Genomic DNA, 22,399 nt, shown 5'->3' on the forward strand with positions numbered 1-22,399 from the left:
ACCGTAATCTTCTCAGAAAGGTCCCTATTTTCAATAGGGATTTTATTTTTCACCCTTCCCTCCACCGAACCAAAGAGACCAAAGAGAAAGCCTATGTACTATGTAATCGGCCATTTTGGTGTTTGCTTTACAGGAAATAACGTGGCTCCAAGCCCCTTGTAAAGCAAAATGAAGTAAGTTTGACGTTTGTGGATTGAAAAGTAATCGAAATATTAACATGCAATCGTTGACGTTCTTTTGATAATATTGTAAATCCAAGATTCCTCGCATGATCGATGTTAATCTTCTCATTATCATTTCAGGATCGGACTGTGTGCATACAGTGGATACAAGATCTATCCTGGCCATGGCAAGACCATGGTTAAAGTTGATGGAAAGGTAAGTTGAATATTTTATAATAAAAAGATAATTAAATCGGAGTAGTTAAGGGAGCTGCGATGCGGTTTTTTATTCCAGCTAATTGATCAATTTTATTTGCTCTTGGAAAACAACTCGATCATAACCTCTTCCGATTGTTATGCTTTTCTAGACCTTCACTTTCCTCAACTCTAAGTGTGAAGCCGCCCATTTGATGAAACGCAATCCGAGAAAGGTGACATGGACTGTTCTGTACAGGTATTGCATTTAACTTTGAAGTGGTATTTCATTTTATGAATTATTTAATTAACTTTTTGTGTTTTTATAGGCGTAAACATAAGAAAGGTCAGGAGGAGGAGCAGGCCAAGAGGCGAACGCGTCGTACCCAGAAGTTCAATCGGGCTATCGTGGGTGCATCTCTCACTGACATTTTGGCTAAGCGGAACATGAAGCCTGAGATCAGGAAAGCTCAGAGAGAACAGGCGATAAAGTTAGTATAGAAGTACATAAAAATATGACACGTATTTTCATGGATGGAGAGTTTGAATTCTAGACATCTGTTCCTCTAACACGGTTCATTAATTAGTGTTAGATTTCAGTTAGTCTTAAAGAAAATATTTCAGAGCTGCTTCACCCAGAATTGTTGACAACACTGTCTGGCTTTGCGGGCTCAAACATTAACGCATTTCATTCAATTAGATTTGGATTGATTGATAAGTAAATGAAAATTTCAATTGTCTTACATGTAAATAATATTGGATTGTGCAGGGTCGCTAAAGAACAGAAGAAAGCGGCTAAGGCAGTGAAAAAGGCGGCAGCCCCTCCCAAGACCAAGGCCACCGCCAAAAAAGACAAAGCCGCCAAAATTACGCAGAAGGCTGCACCAAGGGTGGGAACAAAGCGATAAATTGTCTGTCTTAATATAATAAAAAAATGAAAAAATAAAGTGTTATAACACTACACATGTGATTAACTTTTTATCTCTCATAGAGGTATGTTATCGAAATTTATTTGCAATAGTGGTGCCCATGGGAATACAAAATCATTTCATTATTTACACAAACTATATGTTAATTGTCTTGGTTTAATTGTTTTTTCAAGATGGACAATTTAGTCAATGCCAAGTCTCTCCAGGCACGTCTGTTTTGTAGTTGATCCAGAGGGCACATTTCCTCCAGCTGTTTGGAAATATTTTCTGCTTCCTTTCCAATAAATCTGGGAGTGGGCCCGAATGTCTGACTCACATCGTAAATTGATTTGTTGTAGGTTTCACAGTACTTCTTCATGCCTGCAAACATTGTTAATTGGATTATCTTCCTTTTACTATTTTATCGTTAATTTACCTTCTGCATTGAGATGAGCGGCTTCAAAAGCACCCAAGAATGCATACCGCATTCCAAGACCTTCACTCATGACCAAGTCAACGTCCTTGACGCTTAAAACACCATCACTCACAAGCCGCCAGGCTTCATTCAATATAGCATATCTGCAATTGAATGGTTATTATTTACTCATTAATACTCACTTCAATAATTTACATACTGTATTCTGTTGAGAGCAAAACCGTCAATCTCCCGGGTAAACACCACCGGCGCCTGTCCTATTTCGGTCATAATACTTTTCACTTGCTCAGGAATTTCAGATTTAGTCCATGGACTTGGAACGATTTCCACTAGTGGTACATAGTACGGTGGATTCACCTGAAAAATAATTACTCGTCAAATATTGGAGTTATTATTTTTACCTAAACATATTTTTTTAATATTTTTTTACTCCGATCACTCCTCCATTGAAATTAATTTATCATTTCGAAATTCGATTTAATATTAAGAGTTTCCTTATCTCACACTTGTCGAATCGATGCATTACGTAATAAGATTTCTTATACGATCAGTTTTAGTGAGAAGAGCGAAAGAATGTCATGATTATCTCAGTTTTCCTTGAAGTGAGGAAAATATGTTAACAAAAAAAGGAAAATATCAGATAAGCTGCCTACAGGGTGAGAAACAATGACTTGAGCTCGATGCTTGAGATTTTCAGTGAACATCGAAGGCCTGAAGGTCGATGTTGACGATGAGATAATAGTCTTGTCGTCAACGACTTTATCCAGTTCAGCATAAACTTTTTTCTTCAGGTCCAGATTTTCAGGAACGCATTCTTGAACAAGTTTGGCATTCTTCACAACTTCCGCAAGGCTGGAAGTACCTGAAAACGTCCATTAAATTTCCATTCAAGTTTTAATCTCCATCGGTAAAAAAAATGAAATTCACCTTTAATTAGAGCAAACTGTTGATCTGCAGTAAGAGCTCCTCGAAGAAGTTTATTATCTTGCAATCTCTTCAGCTGTTGGTGGATGTCCTTAAGAGCATTGTCGATTTGTTCCTGAACTATATCATATATTACGACATTGTAACCGACACTAGCAAACAGCATAGACCAACTTCGGCCAATTATACCGCTGTAAAATAATTAAATCCAAAAATTAAATACCTGATTTTTATGACAACTTCAGAATAAAATTATATAAATTATGTGCCACGATGTTATTTCCCACATTCTCACCTGCCAATTATTCCAATATTTTCATTCTTCACCATTTTAATAGAAAAATTATGGAAAATTTATCCTTTTTGAATGATTGCTACTCAAGAATTCCAGTGATACTTGAATGAAGGAAAGCAACTGTGTTGCGTCGTTCCATGTACCTCTATGTATATCCTCCTATCGGTTTACACAATCCCCTCCATATATTGCTGCAAGTACATCATTCATGAAGATTATAAAAATTCCTCTCTAATCACGAATCTATCTCAGCTATTGGATGTAGAGAGTACATATATACTATTGGCTTTATTATATTCAAAACAACTCATTATAATGTTCAGATGGATTTAATTAATCGGTATCAGATTATATATGAGGATGAGTTATATTATTTGATCATCAACAGGTTAAAACAAAGGATTCAAATTGTGATAAATTGTGAAAACTATGAGTAAGTATCAAAAATAATAATGGAGAAGAAAAAAACAATATAATATTCTGGGGGATTTCCCTTTGTTCGCATTTCTCCAAACTCCCCACCCAAGTCTATCTGGCTACAGTCTCACACAATCGAAATAAGAATTGATAATGTCAACCAACACAGAGACAAATGGAATTGTCAGCCCGTGATTGGTGGGTTTTCGCACGTTTCATTGGGGGAAGAACCTGGCGTTTTTAATCAAGGACTTGACTGACGTGTTATGAGATAAGCAGAACTGCAAGATACGAATCATCTCGGTGAGTCCAATACTACGAGTCAGATTGCTCGTGCATCTTCAACCATTTGCAAGTCCGTGGTTTTTACCGTTTTTTTTTCAATCGTCTATTGAAATTCGTGAGGAGAACGGCTGTCCTCAAGGATTACCTATTTATAACCAAAACATTCTCCCTCGTGACCAGTTTCTCTCCATTCAGTCGGATATTTATCTTTGATAATGCCGGAAAAGTATGAAAATATAAATTTACTTCAAAACGCACTTGGTGACAGCCCAACTTTTTATAACTATGGTAATTAGTTTGAATTACATAAATGTATACGAGCATGTGGATGACGACGTTATAGAAAATCAAGTGATGAAGTGACAGAGATGTTGAAAAATAGGTATATAGAATGGGTAGTTAAGGATGTTTGTTATTGCAGAAATTTCAATACAAGCAGCACACATGCCTGTGACTAGGCCATATATGAGTTCTCCAGAGTCATCTAGCATGGCCTCGCCAATGGCTGTCTCCTCACCTGAGGACTTGGATTTCTTGGAATCATGTTCTGAGAGCACTCTCCTGAGACTTGGCGAACCTGGAGGTACACTAATTAGCATGACTATTGTTCAACAAGACAGTTGATAATCATGTTGATAAATACGTATTATGTTTTTTGGGTTTTTATTTATTTAAGTTCTCACGGCTGAGGCGATGGATGCTCCGGAGATCCGCATCCTGGATCAACCAGTGGAGAAATTTCGATTTCGATACAAGTCCGAGATGATGGGAACACACGGGAGCTTGGCAAGTGCTAGTTCAACATCGAGGCGAAAGCGACAAGTACCAAGTGTTAAACTACTGAATGGGATCGGAAAAATGATAATACGTTGCACCCTTGTAACTAAAAATGAAGATCGGCGAATTCCCCATGCCCACCATTTGGTGAAGCGCGAGGGCAACAGTGAGAGTGACACCCCCTATGAGCTCGAGGTATCAGAAGAAAATGATTGGATAGCCTCGTTTCAAGGGATGGGAATAATTCATACAGCAAAAAAACATATAAAAGACGAATTAATGAAGAAGATGAGGGCAGAAAAACTTGAAGAAATACAAAGAAAAGATTTCAACAGACGAGCACTGAGTGTTCGTGAAGAAACTGAAATACGAATGGAGGCAGAAGCCGCCCAGAAATGGATGGATCTCAATAGTGTAGCTCTATGCTTTCAGGCTTTTGTGCGCAATGAGTATGGCGTGATGGAACCAAAAAGCCAGCCCGTTTATTCCAATACGATAAATAATTTGAAGAGTGCTTTAACGGGAGAGCTGAAAATATGTAGAATTGATAAATACACGAGTAGTTGCGGAGGTAACGAGGAGGTATTTCTACTTGTGGAGAAAGTCGGTAAGAAAAATATAAAAGTAAAATTTTTTGAGCTGGATGATAAGGATAACGAAATTTGGTGTGACTATGGTAAATTTTCCGAACTTGATGTACATCACCAGTATGCAATAGTCTTTCGGACACCTCCGTATAAAGATAGAGAAATAACGGAGCCAAAGGTTGTTTATATTCAGCTAGAGAGACCGACCGATGGTGACTGCTCAGAACCAATGCAATTCACTTATAAACCCATGAGTAATCTTCTCCAGAGAAAACGTCAGCGAATGTCGTATTCGGACAATGTGGATTTATCGAGTGGCATTGATTCAACTACAGTTATGTCAAATCATGTATTTGCTTGGAAGCCTTTTGTAGCACCACTAACTCCGAGCGAGCGATCCGCCGAATTGAAAAAATTATTGGAAGAGAAATGTGATTCAGAAGAATTTCGAACTTACATTGATAATGTTAATTTGGAAGAGTACATGGATTTGGTTGAACCTCAGGGTGATTGGGTGCCTCAATATTGTACAGATGGTCCTCGCCGACCTCGTTCTAATCGTCCAAGCCCTGAGGGTCCAAATTTTGCAATAGATATATTGAAAAAAGCTGTGGAATCCATGAAGGATAAATCAATCCTCGATCAGAGTGTTGCAACAATACTCAAGGAAAGAACTTCGTATGGAGATACACCACTGCATTCGGCCATTCGTTATGGCCAACGAGACATTGCCAAGTATATTTTGACTCTGATAGCTGGATATCCAGAGTTGAATAATCTTGTAGGAGTTGAGAGTGCTTCGGGAAAAACTCCACTACACTACGCAGTTATTCTCAATCAGCCAGACATTGTACGAGCACTGTTGCTTCTTGGAGCTGATCCAAATGCTTGTGATAGTCATGGATGCTTTGCACTTCACGAAGCTGTCAAGAAACCAGAAAATTGGGAGTGCGTCGATGCTTTGATACAAGGAAACGTAAAAATTGAGCAGCATGATGATGCTGGGTGGACGGCACTCCAGGTAGCAGCTGAATCAGGCTCTCTTCGAGCTATTGATTTACTCGTCAAAGCTGGTGCTGATGTTAATAAATCGGAACGCTCCTATGGCCGAACTGCACTCCATATTGCTGTTGAAGGAGGACACATTGATGTGGTCCGTTATTTTCTTGAAAAGACGGATGTTAATGTGAATAAACAGAATTTTGGGGGAAACACAGCATTGCATGCTGCTGTTGTTGATACTGGAGCTCGTGCTCGTCAACTCTGTCAATTACTCACTAAACACGGCGCGGATCCGTCTATTAGGAATGATCAACGGGGATCTAGTGCTCAGGCACTTAATGAGGACAATCAACCTGATGAGGCTGGAGATATCAAACAAGAGACCGATTCTAATGATGATGATTCTGTTGATGGCCAGTCGTCTTTTGATCTTGCATCGAATAACAAAGAAATTCGTGATATTCTGACTGCTCGTGGTGAGGGTAATGATGAAGAGATTGAGCTGAAAATCAAGGAGGAAGTTATGGATACGGATAATGAGGCAGAGATGGACTGGCTTGAATTGGATGAAATAACTGATCTGGGGAGAATCTTGGAGGCTAACAGTGGGTGGAAGCCTCTCGCTCAGCGACTGGGCTGCCACTCGTTTCTCTCCAATTCCTTGGAGAAATCTGGAGCGAGTCCTGCGTTAACTATTCTAACATTCGCCCAGGTGAGTCCTCTTCTCACATCTTTTTTTTATCTATTATTCATTTAAAAACATTTATTTTTATTTATTCTTATTTAGGTTCAAGGCTTTACAATGAATACACTTTTGGATTTACTTGTGGATTTAGAGCAGAAAGAAGCGGCTAAATTTATTGAAGATATTATTACGAGAAAGAAAATTGAGAGGCTACAGTAGAAAATATCTGAATAATTACTTGTTACTCATAATTACATGTGTTTAGTCAAATAAGTATTATCTATTTTACAATTAAGTGAAAAGTCTAAAATAAAACTATTTTTTATGCTAAAATTGATCAATAATAATAATAATAATATTTTTTTATTCTTATCATTTATACTTGAATGTAATTGTAATTTATAACGAATAGTAGAGAAGATGAAAGAATAATAGCTCAACACTTTCTCAGTTGTTTATTGATGTCATTTTTATGAGAAGCCAGAACTTGAAAGAATGTAGTGAAAAATCGTTGAGCCGAGTGCTCGAGATGAATTTTTCTTCTTGTAACAGCTTGTAATTTTTCCTGCGCTTCGATCAATTGACTCTCCATCACTTGTACATCTGGTAGAGATTGCTGTAACTCTTTCATATCAGTCTGTATTCGTTGAATAACATCGTGCAATTTGTTTTCCTCGTCCTTAGCATGCTCCTTCAATTTCTTAATAAACTGCCTTGTTTCACTATTCTTCAACACCATTTGATTTTTCTCCTGATCGAGGGCTTTTATTTTATCGAGTAAAGTCTCCAACTTGGTAGACTGAGTATCGATTAACGTTTGGTAATTACTCAATTCTTTCTTAATTGTATTTTTCAGATTAGTAATTGTTTCTGCCTTTTGTTTGAGCGCCTCCACAATATCCGTTGTGGGAAAAGTCTCTGGCATCTTCAATTCATCCAAATCCCCAGTAATATCGTGATTTATATTAATGACAATATCTCTGTTAAATGCCAGTATGGCTTTATCGAATTGATCACGAGATTTTGAGACTTTTATGTCCAATGCCCAAGCTTCTTTTTGAATCTCCTCCAGATGATCATTGAAGCTATTGATATACCCTTGAATTTGTGAGCACTGGTAAACAATGGCATCCCTCTCATCGATATTCATCTCCTGCTGTTGTATAATTTTATTCAGTTTATCATGTTTATCCTCATACTTTCGTTTCTCTCTGTCGTACAGCTGAGATTCATTATCCAACTGTTGAATTTCACATTCGATATTTTTCAAATATTTCGCTTGCGCTGATGAATGGTTAGTCTGTTTATTCTCATCTTCAATGATCATTTGCAATTTTTCATTGAGCGCATTATATTTATCAATGTCAAGCTGATCGTCCTGGAGTAACGCTTGTTCCTTCTTGATTGTTTCTTCGAGTTCTGTCTGGGCCTGTGCCACATCTTCCTCAGTGAAACCACATTGATTCGCTATTCCATCGATGTACTTGTCCTCGAGGGCCTTCTCCTCATCCTCTTTACCGTAATTCCACACCTTGTATAATTCCAAAAGTGAAACGAATAAACTGCGATTTATTACTTCGCCATCGTCACAATCGCTGAATGGCAATGCATTCAATTGGAATGTTTGATTGGCAATGTCCTTGACTTCACAAATTTCTACAAGCCAGCACAGCCATCCAAGCACGTGGGCAAATGAGTGCATAGTGTTTGCCGTTTTTAACCACGATTTTGCCATAACACCAGGATAATGCAGTTTTTTCGCTATCTTTGGCAGTTCTTCCATGTAATTTGTGAGGTTTAATTCTTGTTTATAGTCCAGGAGTTTCAACAAAAAATCTGACGCATTGACGAAAATTTTGAGTGACACTGGCCTCAAACTTCCTGAAGTGTTCAGCATAGCAGACTTTTGAGCATCGCTGAAGAAGTTGTCAATTCTCGTTAGCATTATATTCTGATAGCTTTTATCGTTGAGGGGCCTTGTGTCTTTTTTAGGGCCCTTGGTGGCGCCTAAAACACTTGCACGTTCTGCTGATGGAGAACGTCCTCTCGCCAGACTTGTTATTTCACTGGGAGTCCGTAGATTCGTTACTGGAGTCGCTGTGGACAATAAATTTATCATGTTATCCATTTATTTATTCAATTTTAAAAACGAATAATACATTTGACAATAGAATTGATCAACTACAAAATAAAAAATACCTGTTGTCCTTGATGTAGATGGTCGAATGCTCGTTCGCTCACACGAATCACTTCGAATCCGCGGTCTCGGAATTTGTGAACTGTCACCCACTGATGATGATCCCCTTGGTTTCAAGGTCTTTCGTGGATCCACACGATTAGATCCCTTATCCCCTAACGTTGACACACGCACTGGATTTAAGGACGATTTACGTCCCATTGATGTTTGTCTCATATTTGCTGTTTTCACAAGCAGATGCTTCACTAGATTCACTCGATTATCCAACACAAATATAGGACTAAATACAGCAAGTAGTGTAATTAACGTTCAAATACTTTAGACACTAATCGTCGATCTCGCACTCTCTCGTTGTTCGAGAGATGTTCGTTAAAAATTGTCTTGAATCACAGAAATGGTGGGAAAGCGTTATTTTGAGAAATAACCATTGGTGCCCTCTACAAAATAATTACTGTCTCGCCAAAAAAAAAAACAATTAAACACCCACACTTATTTTCTATTTGTCTAAACAAATAAATTATTAATGCATAACCAATTAGTATATCTCTTAAAAATTAATAGTTTCATCTCTTGATCAACGCTGATTTATGTGTCAATACACGTTACATACGTGGGTGATTTATGGGTTATGGCTGTGGATGACGTATGGACATATTTGGCAACAGCTGATATGGGCTATGTATATACATATATACCGTTAAACACCAACAGCTTGAAACGTGGTGATATCTAGCAACAGCAAGAAGGCAAAGAAAAAAATAATAATGGGACGATCAGTTTACGCTGGACAAAGTCTTCTCAATTATTTAATCAGTTTATCGGATTCGGATACTTATACAGTTGGCCTCATTCTCGGACAGGTCTGAATGTTTAATATGGCTTAATATATAATCTGGCTAATTAGTTGTAGCCTTAAATTTAATCAATGGCCAGTGGTCAATGAAACAGATGTTTTTGTTGTTTGGGTAAAGAGCACGGATCAACGGGATTATGTGATCCATTTAGCGAGAACTCCACCACCGGCTCCAAAAGATGTCATTGAAGAGACTCTCATTGGTTCAACAACAAATATCCAACAGGAATCACCGGTGAAATTGACTAAATCGGTTAAGGATGTACCGAGTAGTTGGGTCGCCGATCATGCCTTACACGTGAGAAACTGTTGGAAACGTTTAAAATTTCGCTGACTATAAATTATTTATTATAATGAGAGCAAGCTTCAGGAATTGTTGTAATTGTTCATAATGATTGACTATAGGTTACAAGAATGTTACCAGGAGGCATGTGGGTCTTGGGAATATTCGTAGTTGGACCCAGTGATTGTTTCAGTGATAGCAGCGATACGCAACAACTCAAGTCCATTATTTCCTCGCTCCACAAAAATTTTGAGTCCAGTCCATATTTATATGGTAATAATCCTCGGGAGAGTCTTATTCTCACATTCAACAGTTTAACAAAAAAGTAAATGATTTCTGTCGCTCTAGACCGTGTTGAAATTGCAAATTTTTGACCGAAAAAATTTGTCCATTTTCAGATTCTCATGTAAATCATTTGATGTTAAATTGAATAATTCAATGAAGAATGCTGACTGGAAATTTCAAGACAATATCACCAAGTGGTATCAGTTGGAGACTAGAGTGGATCTTGATCAAGTATTTCCTGTTGTTGATGGAGAGGAATCGGAAACATTGAAACAACAACTGCAGAATATCCTCAACGACATGTCTGATATAATAAATTCCTCACTTGTTATAATTGAGGGTGATAAAAGGCCTTCTGATCAACTCATTGAAATCGTTGGAAATAAAAAGAAAAAGGAGAGAAAAGAATTGAAGAGCAATGAATCAGATGAATCAATAAGTGATAAATCACTTCAAGCTACTATTTATGTTCCATGTGTAAGTTAATTTACGATGAAATTCAAGTAATTAGCTTTAAAGTAGGTTTATTGCAATTATTATACTGTTCTGTCTTTAATAGCCAATGAAATCGGAAAGGGAATTAAGAGAAGTGAATTGTGTCGCATCGATAAGACTTGTTGGCCAGATAGGTAGTAGAACTTTTGTGCATCAAAAATCAACGATAATGGAGGCAACTGGTATAATTAAACAGGATATCATGCGGTCGTTGGCCAGCCGATTGGAGATGCATTGGGATAGTTTGTTGGAAGAAGAAAATGAATTACCTGAAGGTAAAATTTGATTAATTAATAAAAATACCAGTTATCATGTGTGAAAATGCGATTATTTTACTTGCAGATAATTTTACTCTTCATGAACCTCCTAGGAGAGTACTTGTTGCCTTACCACAGAGTCGCATAACATTATCTGATTACTTGTTCCCTGGTGAAGGCCCCCAAGAGGCACTTATATCCCTTCAAGAGCTCCTGGATCTTCAGGTCCAGGAGAGCAGTGTCCAGGAGGAATTAGAATTGCAAGTTGGTGAGTTCGTGCACCCAGAGTTTAATATATCTCTAAATTGTATTTAAAAATCGATATATTAATTACAGATCCCTCAGAATTTTACTGTCAAAATGAAATTAATACTGAGCCAACTGAACATGGAAAATTGGTTAACAACAATCAATTTATGGTATACGTCTCTGGTCTGGCAGCGGCAATATTATTCCTCATTGCAGCTGTCATCATTCACTATATTTATTAAATGTCAATTTGCCACTTTCGATTGGCAATTTTACGTTAATCCCTTTATGTTTATCATTTTTGATAATGCCCTCCTATATTTCAAGTACCTATCAATTTTGCCGGAATAAGAAATAATGACAAAGAAATTCCAATTTTTCAACTCGCATTTATATTATAATAATAGTCTTTCTAATTATATTAACATAGTATAATAATAGTATATACATGTAGAGCCATCTCCAAACTTATGTACAAAAGGCGAATTAAAATTTTTGATCATTTCCAATTATTCTGTTCCTGCAATTATCAATACGATTTTCATTTGATGAACGGTATCCAAAGTATGTGATTCACTCGCGAATATTTGATCGAGAAAAATTTACAAATTAGATTTATACATTAGTTATCCCAGAAGAGAATTGGTAATTAAAAGTATTGCATGGAAACAAGAAAATAAACAAACGAATGAACTAAACGATTTCATAATAATTATCAGGCAGTGGTTTTTAATCGTATTTGTCAGTTTCATGTTCTCATATATCTCTATATAATTCTTCTCTCACGCACATATATACATACACATATATGCGACCATATATGCATACATATAAATATCTAAAACATTGAAATGGTCTTCGCCTGTATTATATTGTTAAAAAATCTCACTCCTCTACTAGTCTTCATGGTTAGACCTCTCAGAAAATATCTTGGAAGTTTGACGATGAATTTACATTTTCAAGTGATTATTTACATAAATATTTTTCTCTTCATTCAATAACACTGTACAATAAACTTTTCCATACAATTATATTGCAGAAGAAAAACAACAAGTGGGTGGTCTCACTCTGCAAGATAATCTCTATTCCGTTGTTATCGCAAGTTATCCACAACTATTTTTTTTTTTCTCACCATGGAATTTCCAGAATCACACAAGGGAGAGGAGTTCGAGCAATTAACGCATGCCATATGAAATCAATTCAGTTGTGCGCTATTATTACAATAATGCGTGTACGTGATTGTAATCAAGTGATTTATACTTGAATCTCCATCCACTCACCCGTAAACTACTCACAAATCGCCTAAAGTGACATTTCATATTTTTTCTCAACCAGGTATTTTCACCAAACAGTACAATACCATATAAAGAAAATGAAAAATAAAAATAAAATATTACTAAATTGCTCTAAAGGCCCATTAATGCTGTAAACCATTATTGAAAAATTTGTAGGAGCATAAAATTAAAAATTAATTACAAGGCACAAAGGAACCTAATTGTTCAATAACATCGCTCAACAAGTTTCTTCTAAAAAAAATAATACAATTATCTATCTATTACCGATTTATAACGTTCCACTCTTCGCCTCACTGGGTTTCGAATTTCGATATATTATTCAATTATCACTGATTAATTCAAACAATCCGCCTGAATCTCATCTGAAGAGAGAGAGTATTCTTTATAATCTAAACAACTCCCATTTTTATAAGACCCATTTGGCTACCACGATCAACACTAGAATCCTCGAGAGAATCTAGATCCAGAGCTGATTCAATCATAGTGGTATCCTGGAGTAGTCTCAATCGGGAAGCAGACAGTGGTGTTACTGCTGTCATTGGTGATACAATATTGGTGTTCAGTACAGGGGACATCATGACAGATTGCTTTAATGGCAAAGGCGCTATCTCATCAATGTCAATCGGAGCTATTTTGAACGACGCCAGTGGAATTTCGTTGGTTACGAGGTGGCTCACACTATTTGTCGTACTGCCTAGAAGAAAAACCTGTGCTATAGCGTACCAAAATATACAAAACAATGCCATTAATTGACATCTTAATTAATATCTTGATATCAAGACTTCTGTCAATACCATGAGGTGTTCTCACGATTCATTGTCCATTGGTAAAATTAAAGGATATTATAACTAGTGGAAAGAAACATTGAACTCAATTTGTTGGGGATAAGTAATTGTGCTGTAATAATTACATTTAATTTTTGTGTTATATCGTACGCTTGATTGTTAGCGGAAAAATCCACTTCTCACTCGTGTATTAGAAATAAGTCAAAGCAAATAATCTTTCTCACAAATGAGATTTTTTTTAAATACACAATGTGCATGACAAATGGAAGTAATGATGAACTTACCGAATAGCGCGCGCTTGAGCCCTCGACAATTGATCGTAATTATAAACAAAGAAATACCGTTTTAATGAAATTCCGTAAAGTTTAATTACATTCTTGGTAATTATGTAGAAAATTCACACCAGATAGGGTTTCTGGGCGAATTGATCGCGAGGCCCGTGTTTACGATCAATAATAACGTATAAGATTTGATTCAGTAATTAATTTTCATTGCGTCGTGAGTGAAAATCAATTATTCAATCGAATTTCATACGACTTCACGATGCTTATTTGGGTGATCATCCATCGTAGACAAAAAAAATCCTAGTGTGAATCTACAAAATAATTACCAAATTTTCGTGTTGAAGTATTTCATAAAAAATTGTTAATTCAATGACTTTGCTCGAAGTCGAGGGATTTTCCTGTTGGAATTGTCTACCACTGATTGGTATTATAGAATAAATATTAATTTAATATTAAAGTCGAAAAATCATTGTCAATCGTTATCACTGATCGAACCGACGATAAAACTTCGGTTAATATCATCCTCAATACTCTCTCCTGAACACAAGGTTTTATCAACGAAGGGCATGTCATGGTTCAGCGGTACTGAACCAAATTTATTGACAACGAGGCCAATAGCTGTTTGGCCAATAATGGGAATACCCCCTGAACCGAGAATTCGACTTGGTAGTATGTTTTTTGAAATGGGATATTTAAATCCATGCTGATTGCATCTGAGATTATTGTATTTAATTGATTGAGATGAGTAGGACACACTGTTGGAGTCATCAAAATACCGGTGGCGAAATTTTTGAAGATCTGGATGATTATGATACTCTTCTTCTTTGTGCCTGAGCAGATCCTCCGAGTATCCACGTGGATATTTTCTCAAATCGACATGATATTTACCATCAATAGCGTACTGATCATAAATAAAATTATTACCGGAGGAGCATTGAATGTCATCACGACATGCCTCTGGATATTTTTTATAATTTTCCTCATACTCGTAATTATAATTGTGTCGTTGGGTGGATTCGGCATTGAATGGGCTTTGGGAATCATAATAAAGAACTGAGGGTACACGATTTTGCATTGTTCTTGTTCGAGTATACTTGGGTACATGGTAACTGGGTTTATCCCCGGACAAACGTTGCGCCTGACTTACGAGTATCAACTCACCGTTCAATGATTCTATTCGCGGAGAACGACGTCCAGACACCAAATTATTCATTGAACCACTCAATTCGGTATCAATTGGTGGAATACTATTGCCGTTTACCTATAATTCATTAAAATTTTCATTTTAATCAGCGCCGAATTTTTTATAAATAAATTGTCGTACTCCCATTGAAAATCTACCTGCGGTTGAGTTATTTTTACAGTTCCATAGGCTTTATTATTTGCTATAACGTAATCTTCACCGACTCTTTCATGTTCTGCTCTGTAACCAGGTGTCACTATACCTCTTCGATCTGAAATTAAAGAGCCATGAGGTATTTCAGCTGAAAAAATATATATTTTAAATATGTCCTAAAGGAAAAAATGAGAAGGATAATAGTACCGATGAGACTGGGTGGAGCTGGCCCGCAGAGAACATAAAAGCAGTTTTCACAAATATTTCCTTGACTGTAAGGATTAAAACTCTCTTGTTCTCGCTTGCTTGAAAACGAGCCCTTTATCTGAAATCCAAACAAGTAGATAACAAATACTGAGCAACAAATGAGTACAAATATTTATTGACGACAGGACTTACATCCTCATTGGTCGTTTGATTGCTAGTTGTGAGATACGTATGGAAGCCAGCTAATCCGAGAATACTCCACACTGAGAAAAAACAAATTACGCCAACAATGACACTTGCTGGAGATAACTTGACAGCTTCCAAGAATGGGGTCTCATCCCTGGTAACTAAACAGGAAGAGAGGCATTAAAAATCAATCGATTATTAAACCTGATGACTAGTTGAATTACTTACGCATAATAAGGTGTGTTATTGCGCAGGCGAAGATGAAGACGCAGAGAAATGCCAGAGAAACGATAAATGCATAAAAATACCTGTAGTTCCTCCGACCCACACAATTGCCTACCCACGGGCAATGATGATCAAATCCCTCTGAATTATCATAGCATTAAGAGCATTAAAATTCATTGAATTGACCCTCTAGTGTAAAACTTTACGACTATCATAGCATACAATGGCCATTTTTTTTTTCTTAAAACTCAATCAACATACCAACACAATTGTCGCACAGGCTGCAGTGTGATGCTCGTGGTGGCCTAAATATTTTACATGTAAAACAATACTTTAATTTCACTAATTGTCCTTTGACGAGGATCTCTTTTGTTCTTGGTGGCGGTCTATAAGTAGGTGAATTGCCGTTATTTGGAACTTCTGTAAAAATTTCGTCATGAAATTAAATTTTCTACGATAGGTGGATGCATTTTTTAAATAATTTCTTCTGTAGTATACCTATTTGTTTTTCTATGTAGGCAGCCTCATCAGGCGTAGCCCTAGGAATTACTCCGGGATCACTGAAACTCGTTCTGAGCAATGCTGACATTACAAATATAAAAAGCAAACCACCAATTACTGGAATAGCTGGTGTTATGTATTGCGAGAGATATGGACAACTGGAAATATAGCAAAAGTGGCCATTAGTTTTTACCAAAAAATAGTTCACCTTTGATCATGAATCTGTATGTGAAAAATAATATCTCACTCAAATGCGAAAAATAATGCACTCGTTCCAGCAATCAGGCATACAGTTATGTAAAATACACCAGTTTGTGGTGCCATCATAATTCTTCCGTCACAGCAGAATCTATTTCTTCCGGGAAATAATTCCCACTTTCTTGTCACGTGCGACATCTTCTATTTTTTTTCTCCTTTATTTCTTATTTATCGTTTTAGTCATCTACTTTTTAGGTGCTTTGAGACGATAAATCATTAACAACTTCTTCGTGGAGCTGTGAAAAATCGAAAAAAAAATATTACAGACGCTTGATTTGCAGGACATTCGACAAATCGAGGAAACTTTTTTTTTCACAGTGAGCTAATATATTTAACTAACAAAAGGACGAAATTATAAATCAAGTGAATGTGAAATTCGTCTTTATCAAAAGTTTTCCTTCTTCATCGATTTAACCTATTTTCATAGCTCCGAATTCCCATGATTCACTGGTGATCAATAATCCAATAATAAAAATAAAATTAAAAATTAGGAAAGGAAAAAAAAAACGGAGAGAGAATAGGATTTAGGTAGAGAATAAAAGGAGAAAACCCACATTATTTGGATCATCTTTACGATGCGTAAGGCCGCTGACTCCAAGTATACTCGCTCCAATCATATTTTTCTCGATGGAATGCGTGAAAATCCATGAGAAAAACACCTGTAAACTCTCTCACAGTATCATTTCGAGTTTAAGTAATCGGCATAAACCACTCAATTTCTATAAATTTAATTCACATTGATTACAAACTTTTCAACCATTTTTCATAAAGTTAAATAAATGAAGGAGCTAATTTTCACTTTAATAACTTATTCACTCACTGAGCAATGACAGTATCATCGTCAAGACGATTTTCAACCCATGTTCATGTGATTGTTTGCATATAGATAGGTGTTTGTATATAGATAGGTCCATGGATGGGTATTGGTGTGTTCGTCCATTGGCAACACATCTCACTGTCGACATCTTCCGGTTATTTCTTCAACTTTTCTCGGAAGTCACGTGACCATGCGAAAATTCTCCAATTTACACCTCCACTAATGCATATTTAATATTTCATATTTCATACTTCATATATTTATATTTTCCATCATAATGTATGAAAGCGAAAAGAAAAATCCCGCGTTTCCAGGTACCCCCCAGTAAATTCCTTGGAAAGTCAGAGACAAATCGCTCTTTTAATTTTTCAATTATCCATATCAAACTTCAGTAGCAAAATCACCTCCAATTAGCATTGATAACTATCAATTTTTTTAATAAGATATAAAATCCGAAAGAGGTACAATTGTCACGACTTTTCTGTGTCACATAAAACACATGTCTCCCTCGAATTTGTAATCCCCCTAATTAAACTTACTGCGCTTCACCTGAGGTCAGTCGAGTAAAAATCCTCTAACGCTTTCGTATGAGTGGTACGAGTAAAAGAGAGTCAATAGGAGCTAAAACAATAAATAAATAAATAATAACAATAAAAGATTTGTGATCTGTGCAAAAGATAAGAGAGAAAGAGAGAGAGAAGTTGTGGTTGAGTGGAAGAGAATGGGGCAAGGGGCCATGGGGGTTGAATAGGACATGGGTATGGGTATGGGCAAGTGCCGGTGCCGGTGCCAGGGTGCTGAAGAAGGATGAACGAGGGAGATGGCGAATGGGGGAAGGGAACGGGAGACGCAAACGCTGAAATCAGCTCAACCGATCGATAGGATAAATGGATGCGTGCGATTGGTAGCCAGGGTTGAAAATCGATATGATGGAAAAGGTGAACGAGGGGGGCAACCCTACTCTCGACTGTATTCTATCCTGCAAATACTAAGCCATACCCAGCCGGCGGGTACGTACTACGTACACGGTTGAACCCCACACACCCGGATAGGGAATGGAGCAAAGACCGAAATATCGATTTTTAGGTCCCTACCGAGGCGGTTCGATGCTCATATCTGCCCCGTGTCCCGTCCGCTAAGCGCCTTTCAAAACACTCAGCGTCGACTCTACGCAATTCACTAACGTATTTCAATGTTTTTGATCAATTTCGTCGTCTAACTCATACACCAACAGCCACCTCATCATCGTTTACTCGTGATTGGATTTTGACATTGTGACACTCGCTGAATATCCACGGATCGCCAATTAAAGGGATATTCCAATAATCGACGAGCTATGTCGTCGTCAGGTAAACCATTGTATTTTATTATAAAAAATATCCAGATCTCTTTCATTTTTATCTTATTGAGTCGGATGCTTTTATTGAGTCCTTGAGATTCTTTGTATTTGGGTAATGTATACTGTCCTGGTGCAGTGGATTTATTTTAGAGATAATTAATGCTTGATAAAAATTTGAGAGAGTGAATTTTAGAGTGAATTTTAGGAAAGCAATATTTGTTTGATTAAGATTATTAGACGAATGTTTCGGCGCCAACTCTTCGAATGGTGTACCCCATGTTCATGTATATATATTGTCAATGAGAATCAATGGTGTCTTGAATAGTGGGCACATAGGTGTACGAAAGAAGGGGGATATACTATGGGGGCTTTTTGAAACGTAGTTTTTTGAATCGATTGTGCCAACAATAGGGACGAAACGAGTGCTGGATGCCAGTTGTTCAACGCTTTCTCACGTTTTTAATGAAAAGAAAAATGTTACGAAAAAAGTTTTGAGGATTAACAGTGTAAATAATAAGGATTTGTTACATATGTTGGTGAATGATTAGAAAAAATGGCGATCGCTGCATCGGAGAATTATCAACTGAAGTGGCACAGTTATGGAGCTCATCTTCACAGCTCTGTCGCAACACTTTTGCACTCCGAGTCATTTGCCGATGTTCTACTGGCTACATCGTGTGGACGTCACGTTGCTGCTCATCGCTTTGTCCTCGCCGCCTGCTCTTCCTATCTCAGTCATATTTTTCAAACATGCCATTTTGGAGCCAATACCAATGCTCCAATTATTGTGGTGAGTTTATTTCCTTCTACTTCATGTTATCATTAATCCATCGCCATGGACTCTTGATATTTCGTTTTTCTAGGTTCTACCAACAGAAATTGGCTATCGAACCCTTAAAATTCTCATTCAATACATGTACAGCGGTGAAGCAACCGTTACCAATGACCAATTGGAGGGAGTTTTGAAAGCCGGTGATATTCTGCGGGTGCGTGGCTTATGGCGATCAAATTCCACGAGTAAAAAGGAGAATATTCAGTCGAATAATCAAAAAGTTGAGAGGGACAAAAAGGAGCAGCAGTCGGCGTCAGGTCAGATTCAGAAGATAAAACTCGTTCAGCCAACTGCGTATGAAAAGTCTGGTAATGCGGCTGCTGCAACTGGTGATGGTACGGCTCAATCATCAGCACCAACTTCCACAACCGCTAAATCAACAACAGCTACAACAACCGCAACAACAACAACAAGCACGGTGCCAACGCAAACGCCTATTCAATCGTCGTCCACGGTTGAAAAGAAAAACACTCAAAATGATAAGTCGAGTGACGAGAACAAGACAAGGAATGACACACCAGAGAGGAAAAAACTAGGTCTTAATGAAGAGAGCAAGAGTAATGATCAGAATAAGAATAAGGAGAATTTCGAGGGCAATGCCAAAAAGCGGCGGAGTAACAATAGCAATAGTGAAGCGGAGTCCAACAAGTCGAGTCGAAGTGATGGAGAAAATGTATATTATGTTTATTTTCTTTTTTTAATCAAATATTTTATGAAAAAATCTCTTCACCTCGTCACTTAAATCTCGTCACCTTTGTTTCAGGCTGAATTGAATTTGGAATTATTAGTGAAAGATGAGCCAATTGATTGGGAAGAATCGATGGATCCATCTGAATCCTTGACAATAGATCATGAAATTGACATCAAACCGGTGAGATTAACATTTTCAATCAATTACACACATTGTCATTGAAAATAAAATTGGTAATTCCATTTGAATGTGATTATATTGGTTTTGCAGGAAATCGTACACAGTGGTGATGAAGATGGAGATATGGAGGAAGAGGAATACACTCCTTTGACCTGTGACATGTGCAGTCAAACATTCAATCGTCCCTCAGATTGGGTGAGACACATTGAATTCACCCACGCCGATATGACAGAAAATCGGAGGAAAAAAAGAAAGGTAACTAAATCATTCGATTGTAATTGTAATGCGTGGATAAGTTAATTGATTGATGTATTTGATATAACAGGGAGATGATGATGATGGTAAAGATTTTCCACCCTTAAAATGTGATCTGTGTGGCAATATGTACCCAACACCACAGGAATGGGTTCGTCACATTCAAACTGAACATACAGAGGAGCAATTGGCTCTTATGAACAACTCAGCCCCTCCAAAACCTAAGCGTATCCATAATCATCAGAAGCTCTGCAACATATGCCAAAAGGTATTTCCAAGTCATGCATCGATGGTCATTCATCAGCGAACGCATACCGGTGAAAAGCCATTTCTTTGTTCATACTGTAAAAAAGGATTCAATGTTAAGAGTAATCTACTGAGGCATCTGAGAACGCTGCACGATAAATTTGTGCATCCAAGTCTGTACGGCAGTAATGGGAGTAAAAATACCTAGGCGGAATTGGGCGATTCCGCCTCCTCGGATTGAAATAACAAAACACACGTGAAATTCCAACAATCCATTTAAACATTAATTAAACAAAATATGAGAAATGCTCAATAGCATGGCAGTGATTGAATTTAAAAAATAACAAAATACAATATATGATGGGGAGACATTTTAAAATATTGCCTTGACACATGGCAACTTTAATTTACCAGTGGTTTTCTTTCTCTTTGAAGATCATTATTTTGTCTTTCACAATATACATTTCCATCGATCGAATGTAACCAGATTAACCACAGTTGATTACTCATTTATTTGGTAATTTTTTAATTCAGTATCCAATTTATCGAGTGGAGTAAATTACCGTCTATATTCATGAGAAATGTCGAATTAGTGGTAATATAATTATACTATTCAGTTTGAATTTTTCCTTTATCCTGGTTACATGGATAATAAAAAATAATTGAATCACGAATTTTCCACACCAAAGAGGCTGATCATTATTGCCAAAATAGAGGGAGAAGCAACTTTGACTTGTGAATTTGAAATGTGGAAAACAATCTCTTTAATTATTACATCAAATTATCTTAAGAACCTACTTATTGAATTTACCAAAGATTTAAGTGATCCATAATTAGTCTGGATAGAACAAGTACCTCGAGAGTGTATGGATACAAGTGTAAGTGAGGTAATGATGATAAAACCAGAAAGACAGGAACGATGAATGACTCAAATGGAGTATAAAGGGCGTTTTTTTGCAAATAATGCAAATTGTAATATATGATTAAGTATTTTTTCTCCTACCCTAACTTTAAAACATATTATTCTCCATTCAGAAACGAATGAAAAAGAAATTAAAAGTAGAGATTAATCGAAGAAAATTATTCTTAAGATTCTCATCACAATTATAAAGTACTTCAAGGCTATTCAATCGCCCCCTCCCCCCTCCCCCCCTCCAGTTCGTAAGTTAATTATGTATTTTTATATTAAAGTAGCCTATATAAAGTATGAAATAGGGTTGAAGGTTTGAGGTGAAATTGAGAGTGGAGAGTATCTTGAAATTTTGTGTAGGCCGATTTCCATGGAGGATCGAGACAGGAAACAGTACATCTGAGAAATTTAAATAACTCTTTCTTTAATGAAAATTGTATTATATTCTTATGTATTTCAAAAAAAAAGAGAAGATGGACATTTTACAGTAAATGATCCTATGAAAAAACTAGAGTCGCAGTTGACAGAGCGGTGAGCATTTTTACTCATAACTTTGAGATGAAAAATGTTCAACATGAATATACAACTTTTTTGTTCAGCAAATTATGAAACGAATTGACCAACTACACAATATTGTAGCGTCAATTGACTTTATGTTAGTACTGCGACGAGCCAAACTTAACTTTTAAATGTAAAATTTGAATAATATATTATATTGGAAAAATACTCATTTTTATGTTATGAAAAAGTATAAAAAAATA

At 36.8% G+C, this 22,399-nt stretch overlaps 7 protein-coding genes across 11 annotated transcripts; 4 read left to right on the forward strand and 3 right to left on the reverse strand.

Annotated features, from left to right (window-relative positions):
• The first annotated feature begins 62 nt into the window (after positions 1-62).
• On the forward strand, positions 63-1,303 carry RpL24 (ribosomal protein L24). Its single transcript, XM_011305402.1, has 5 exons — positions 63-173; positions 303-378; positions 530-615; positions 686-847; positions 1,126-1,303. The coding sequence occupies exons 1-5, from the start codon at positions 169-171 to the stop codon at positions 1,262-1,264; spliced, it is 468 nt and encodes a 155-aa protein (XP_011303704.1). The 5' UTR covers positions 63-168; the 3' UTR covers positions 1,265-1,303.
• A 23-nt stretch (positions 1,304-1,326) lies between these two features.
• On the reverse strand, positions 1,327-3,043 carry Had1 (beta Hydroxy acid dehydrogenase 1). The gene is made up of 6 exons (XM_011305403.1): positions 2,920-3,043; positions 2,628-2,815; positions 2,354-2,562; positions 1,900-2,057; positions 1,701-1,843; positions 1,327-1,645 (listed from the first exon to the last, which is right to left on the reverse strand). Exons 1-6 carry the CDS (start codon positions 2,952-2,954, stop codon positions 1,428-1,430), a joined length of 951 nt encoding a protein of 316 aa, XP_011303705.1. The 5' UTR covers positions 2,955-3,043; the 3' UTR covers positions 1,327-1,427.
• A 234-nt stretch (positions 3,044-3,277) lies between these two features.
• Positions 3,278-7,112, forward strand: LOC105266909 (nuclear factor NF-kappa-B p100 subunit). 2 transcript variants are annotated; one of them, XM_011305407.1, is made up of 5 exons: positions 3,278-3,352; positions 3,506-3,639; positions 4,043-4,204; positions 4,298-6,699; positions 6,775-7,112. In XM_011305407.1, exons 3-5 carry the CDS (start codon positions 4,066-4,068, stop codon positions 6,889-6,891), a joined length of 2,658 nt encoding a protein of 885 aa, XP_011303709.1. In that variant the 5' UTR covers positions 3,278-3,352; positions 3,506-3,639; positions 4,043-4,065; the 3' UTR covers positions 6,892-7,112. The 2 variants fall into 2 exon arrangements, with proteins under 2 accessions (XP_011303709.1, XP_011303708.1); XM_011305406.1 differs by lacking the exons at positions 3,278-3,352; positions 3,506-3,639 and adding an exon at positions 3,648-3,909.
• Positions 7,088-9,252, reverse strand: Ndc80. Its single transcript, XM_011305404.1, has 2 exons — positions 8,872-9,252; positions 7,088-8,769 (listed from the first exon to the last, which is right to left on the reverse strand). Exons 1-2 carry the CDS (start codon positions 9,083-9,085, stop codon positions 7,109-7,111), a joined length of 1,875 nt encoding a protein of 624 aa, XP_011303706.1. The 5' UTR covers positions 9,086-9,252; the 3' UTR covers positions 7,088-7,108.
• Positions 9,253-9,332: 80 nt separating this feature from the next.
• Positions 9,333-12,692, forward strand: LOC105266910 (protein odr-4 homolog). Its single transcript, XM_011305408.1, has 7 exons — positions 9,333-9,729; positions 9,841-10,020; positions 10,128-10,330; positions 10,404-10,767; positions 10,850-11,060; positions 11,128-11,310; positions 11,379-12,692. The coding sequence occupies exons 1-7, from the start codon at positions 9,634-9,636 to the stop codon at positions 11,531-11,533; spliced, it is 1,392 nt and encodes a 463-aa protein (XP_011303710.1). The 5' UTR covers positions 9,333-9,633; the 3' UTR covers positions 11,534-12,692.
• A 104-nt stretch (positions 12,693-12,796) lies between these two features.
• app (Palmitoyltransferase app) lies at positions 12,797-17,321 on the reverse strand. Of its 4 annotated transcripts, XR_892202.1 has the most exons (11): positions 17,189-17,321; positions 16,923-17,087; positions 16,358-16,604; positions 16,108-16,268; positions 15,871-16,029; positions 15,613-15,750; positions 15,391-15,545; positions 15,199-15,316; positions 14,997-15,109; positions 13,656-14,916; positions 13,197-13,280 (listed from the first exon to the last, which is right to left on the reverse strand). XR_892202.1 is itself a non-coding variant. In XM_011305409.1 (10 exons), the coding sequence occupies exons 2-10, from the start codon at positions 16,504-16,506 to the stop codon at positions 12,976-12,978; spliced, it is 1,398 nt and encodes a 465-aa protein (XP_011303711.1). In that variant the 5' UTR covers positions 16,507-16,604; positions 16,923-17,250; the 3' UTR covers positions 12,797-12,975. The 4 variants fall into 4 exon arrangements, 2 of the variants coding, with proteins under 2 accessions (XP_011303711.1, XP_011303712.1); XM_011305409.1 differs by having other exon boundaries at positions 12,797-13,280; positions 14,817-14,916; positions 16,923-17,250; XM_011305410.1 differs by having other exon boundaries at positions 13,164-13,276; positions 14,817-14,916; positions 16,923-17,251.
• Positions 17,322-17,740: 419 nt separating this feature from the next.
• Positions 17,741-22,386, forward strand: LOC105266912 (zinc finger protein 836). The gene is made up of 6 exons (XM_011305411.1): positions 17,741-18,534; positions 19,073-19,314; positions 19,388-20,029; positions 20,120-20,227; positions 20,318-20,482; positions 20,553-22,386. Exons 1-6 carry the CDS (start codon positions 18,522-18,524, stop codon positions 20,934-20,936), a joined length of 1,554 nt encoding a protein of 517 aa, XP_011303713.1. The 5' UTR covers positions 17,741-18,521; the 3' UTR covers positions 20,937-22,386.
• The last annotated feature ends 13 nt before the right edge of the window (positions 22,387-22,399 follow it).

Source organism: Fopius arisanus, unplaced genomic scaffold (genome assembly GCF_000806365.1).
Source record: "Fopius arisanus strain USDA-PBARC FA_bdor unplaced genomic scaffold, ASM80636v1 scaffold00042, whole genome shotgun sequence".
Lineage (NCBI taxonomy): Eukaryota > Metazoa > Arthropoda > Insecta > Hymenoptera > Braconidae > Fopius > Fopius arisanus.

What these genes read in the sequence shown, in the direction of transcription:
- RpL24 (XM_011305402.1), top strand. An exon ending in ACATGGACTGTTCTGTACAG is followed by an intron (nt 616 to 685) that starts GTATTGCATTTA and finishes GTGTTTTTATAG; the next exon opens with GCGTAAACATAAGAAAGGTC. An exon ending in CAGAGAGAACAGGCGATAAA is followed by an intron (nt 848 to 1,125) that starts GTTAGTATAGAA and finishes TGGATTGTGCAG; the next exon opens with GGTCGCTAAAGAACAGAAGA.
- Had1 (XM_011305403.1), bottom strand. Translation starts at nt 2,954, where the DNA reads ATGGTGAAGAATGAAAATATTGGAATAATTGGCAG. An exon ending in AATATTGGAATAATTGGCAG is followed by an intron (nt 2,816 to 2,919) that starts GTGAGAATGTGG and finishes ATTATTTTACAG; the next exon opens with CGGTATAATTGGCCGAAGTT. An exon ending in ACAGTTTGCTCTAATTAAAG is followed by an intron (nt 2,563 to 2,627) that starts GTGAATTTCATT and finishes GGACGTTTTCAG; the next exon opens with GTACTTCCAGCCTTGCGGAA.
- LOC105266909 (XM_011305406.1), top strand. Translation starts at nt 3,837, where the DNA reads ATGCCGGAAAAGTATGAAAATATAAATTTACTTCAAAACGCACTTGGT. An exon ending in CCCAACTTTTTATAACTATG is followed by an intron (nt 3,910 to 4,042) that starts GTAATTAGTTTG and finishes TTGTTATTGCAG; the next exon opens with AAATTTCAATACAAGCAGCA. An exon ending in GAGACTTGGCGAACCTGGAG is followed by an intron (nt 4,205 to 4,297) that starts GTACACTAATTA and finishes TATTTATTTAAG; the next exon opens with TTCTCACGGCTGAGGCGATG.
- Ndc80 (XM_011305404.1), bottom strand. Translation starts at nt 9,085, where the DNA reads ATGAGACAAACATCAATGGGACGTAAATCGTCCTTAAATCCAGTGCGT. An exon ending in ATCTACATCAAGGACAACAG is followed by an intron (nt 8,770 to 8,871) that starts GTATTTTTTATT and finishes TATTGTCCACAG; the next exon opens with CGACTCCAGTAACGAATCTA.
- LOC105266910 (XM_011305408.1), top strand. Translation starts at nt 9,634, where the DNA reads ATGGGACGATCAGTTTACGCTGGACAAAGTCTTCTCAATTATTTAATC. An exon ending in TTGGCCTCATTCTCGGACAG is followed by an intron (nt 9,730 to 9,840) that starts GTCTGAATGTTT and finishes GTTTGGGTAAAG; the next exon opens with AGCACGGATCAACGGGATTA. An exon ending in AGAAAATGAATTACCTGAAG is followed by an intron (nt 11,061 to 11,127) that starts GTAAAATTTGAT and finishes TTTTACTTGCAG; the next exon opens with ATAATTTTACTCTTCATGAA.
- app (XM_011305409.1), bottom strand. Translation starts at nt 16,506, where the DNA reads ATGTCGCACGTGACAAGAAAGTGGGAATTATTTCCCGGAAGAAATAGA. An exon ending in CTACATAGAAAAACAAATAG is followed by an intron (nt 16,030 to 16,107) that starts GTATACTACAGA and finishes AAATTTTTACAG; the next exon opens with AAGTTCCAAATAACGGCAAT. An exon ending in ATCAAACGACCAATGAGGAT is followed by an intron (nt 15,317 to 15,390) that starts GTAAGTCCTGTC and finishes TTTGGATTTCAG; the next exon opens with ATAAAGGGCTCGTTTTCAAG.
- LOC105266912 (XM_011305411.1), top strand. An exon ending in ATGAAATTGACATCAAACCG is followed by an intron (nt 20,228 to 20,317) that starts GTGAGATTAACA and finishes TTGGTTTTGCAG; the next exon opens with GAAATCGTACACAGTGGTGA. An exon ending in ATCGGAGGAAAAAAAGAAAG is followed by an intron (nt 20,483 to 20,552) that starts GTAACTAAATCA and finishes TTGATATAACAG; the next exon opens with GGAGATGATGATGATGGTAA.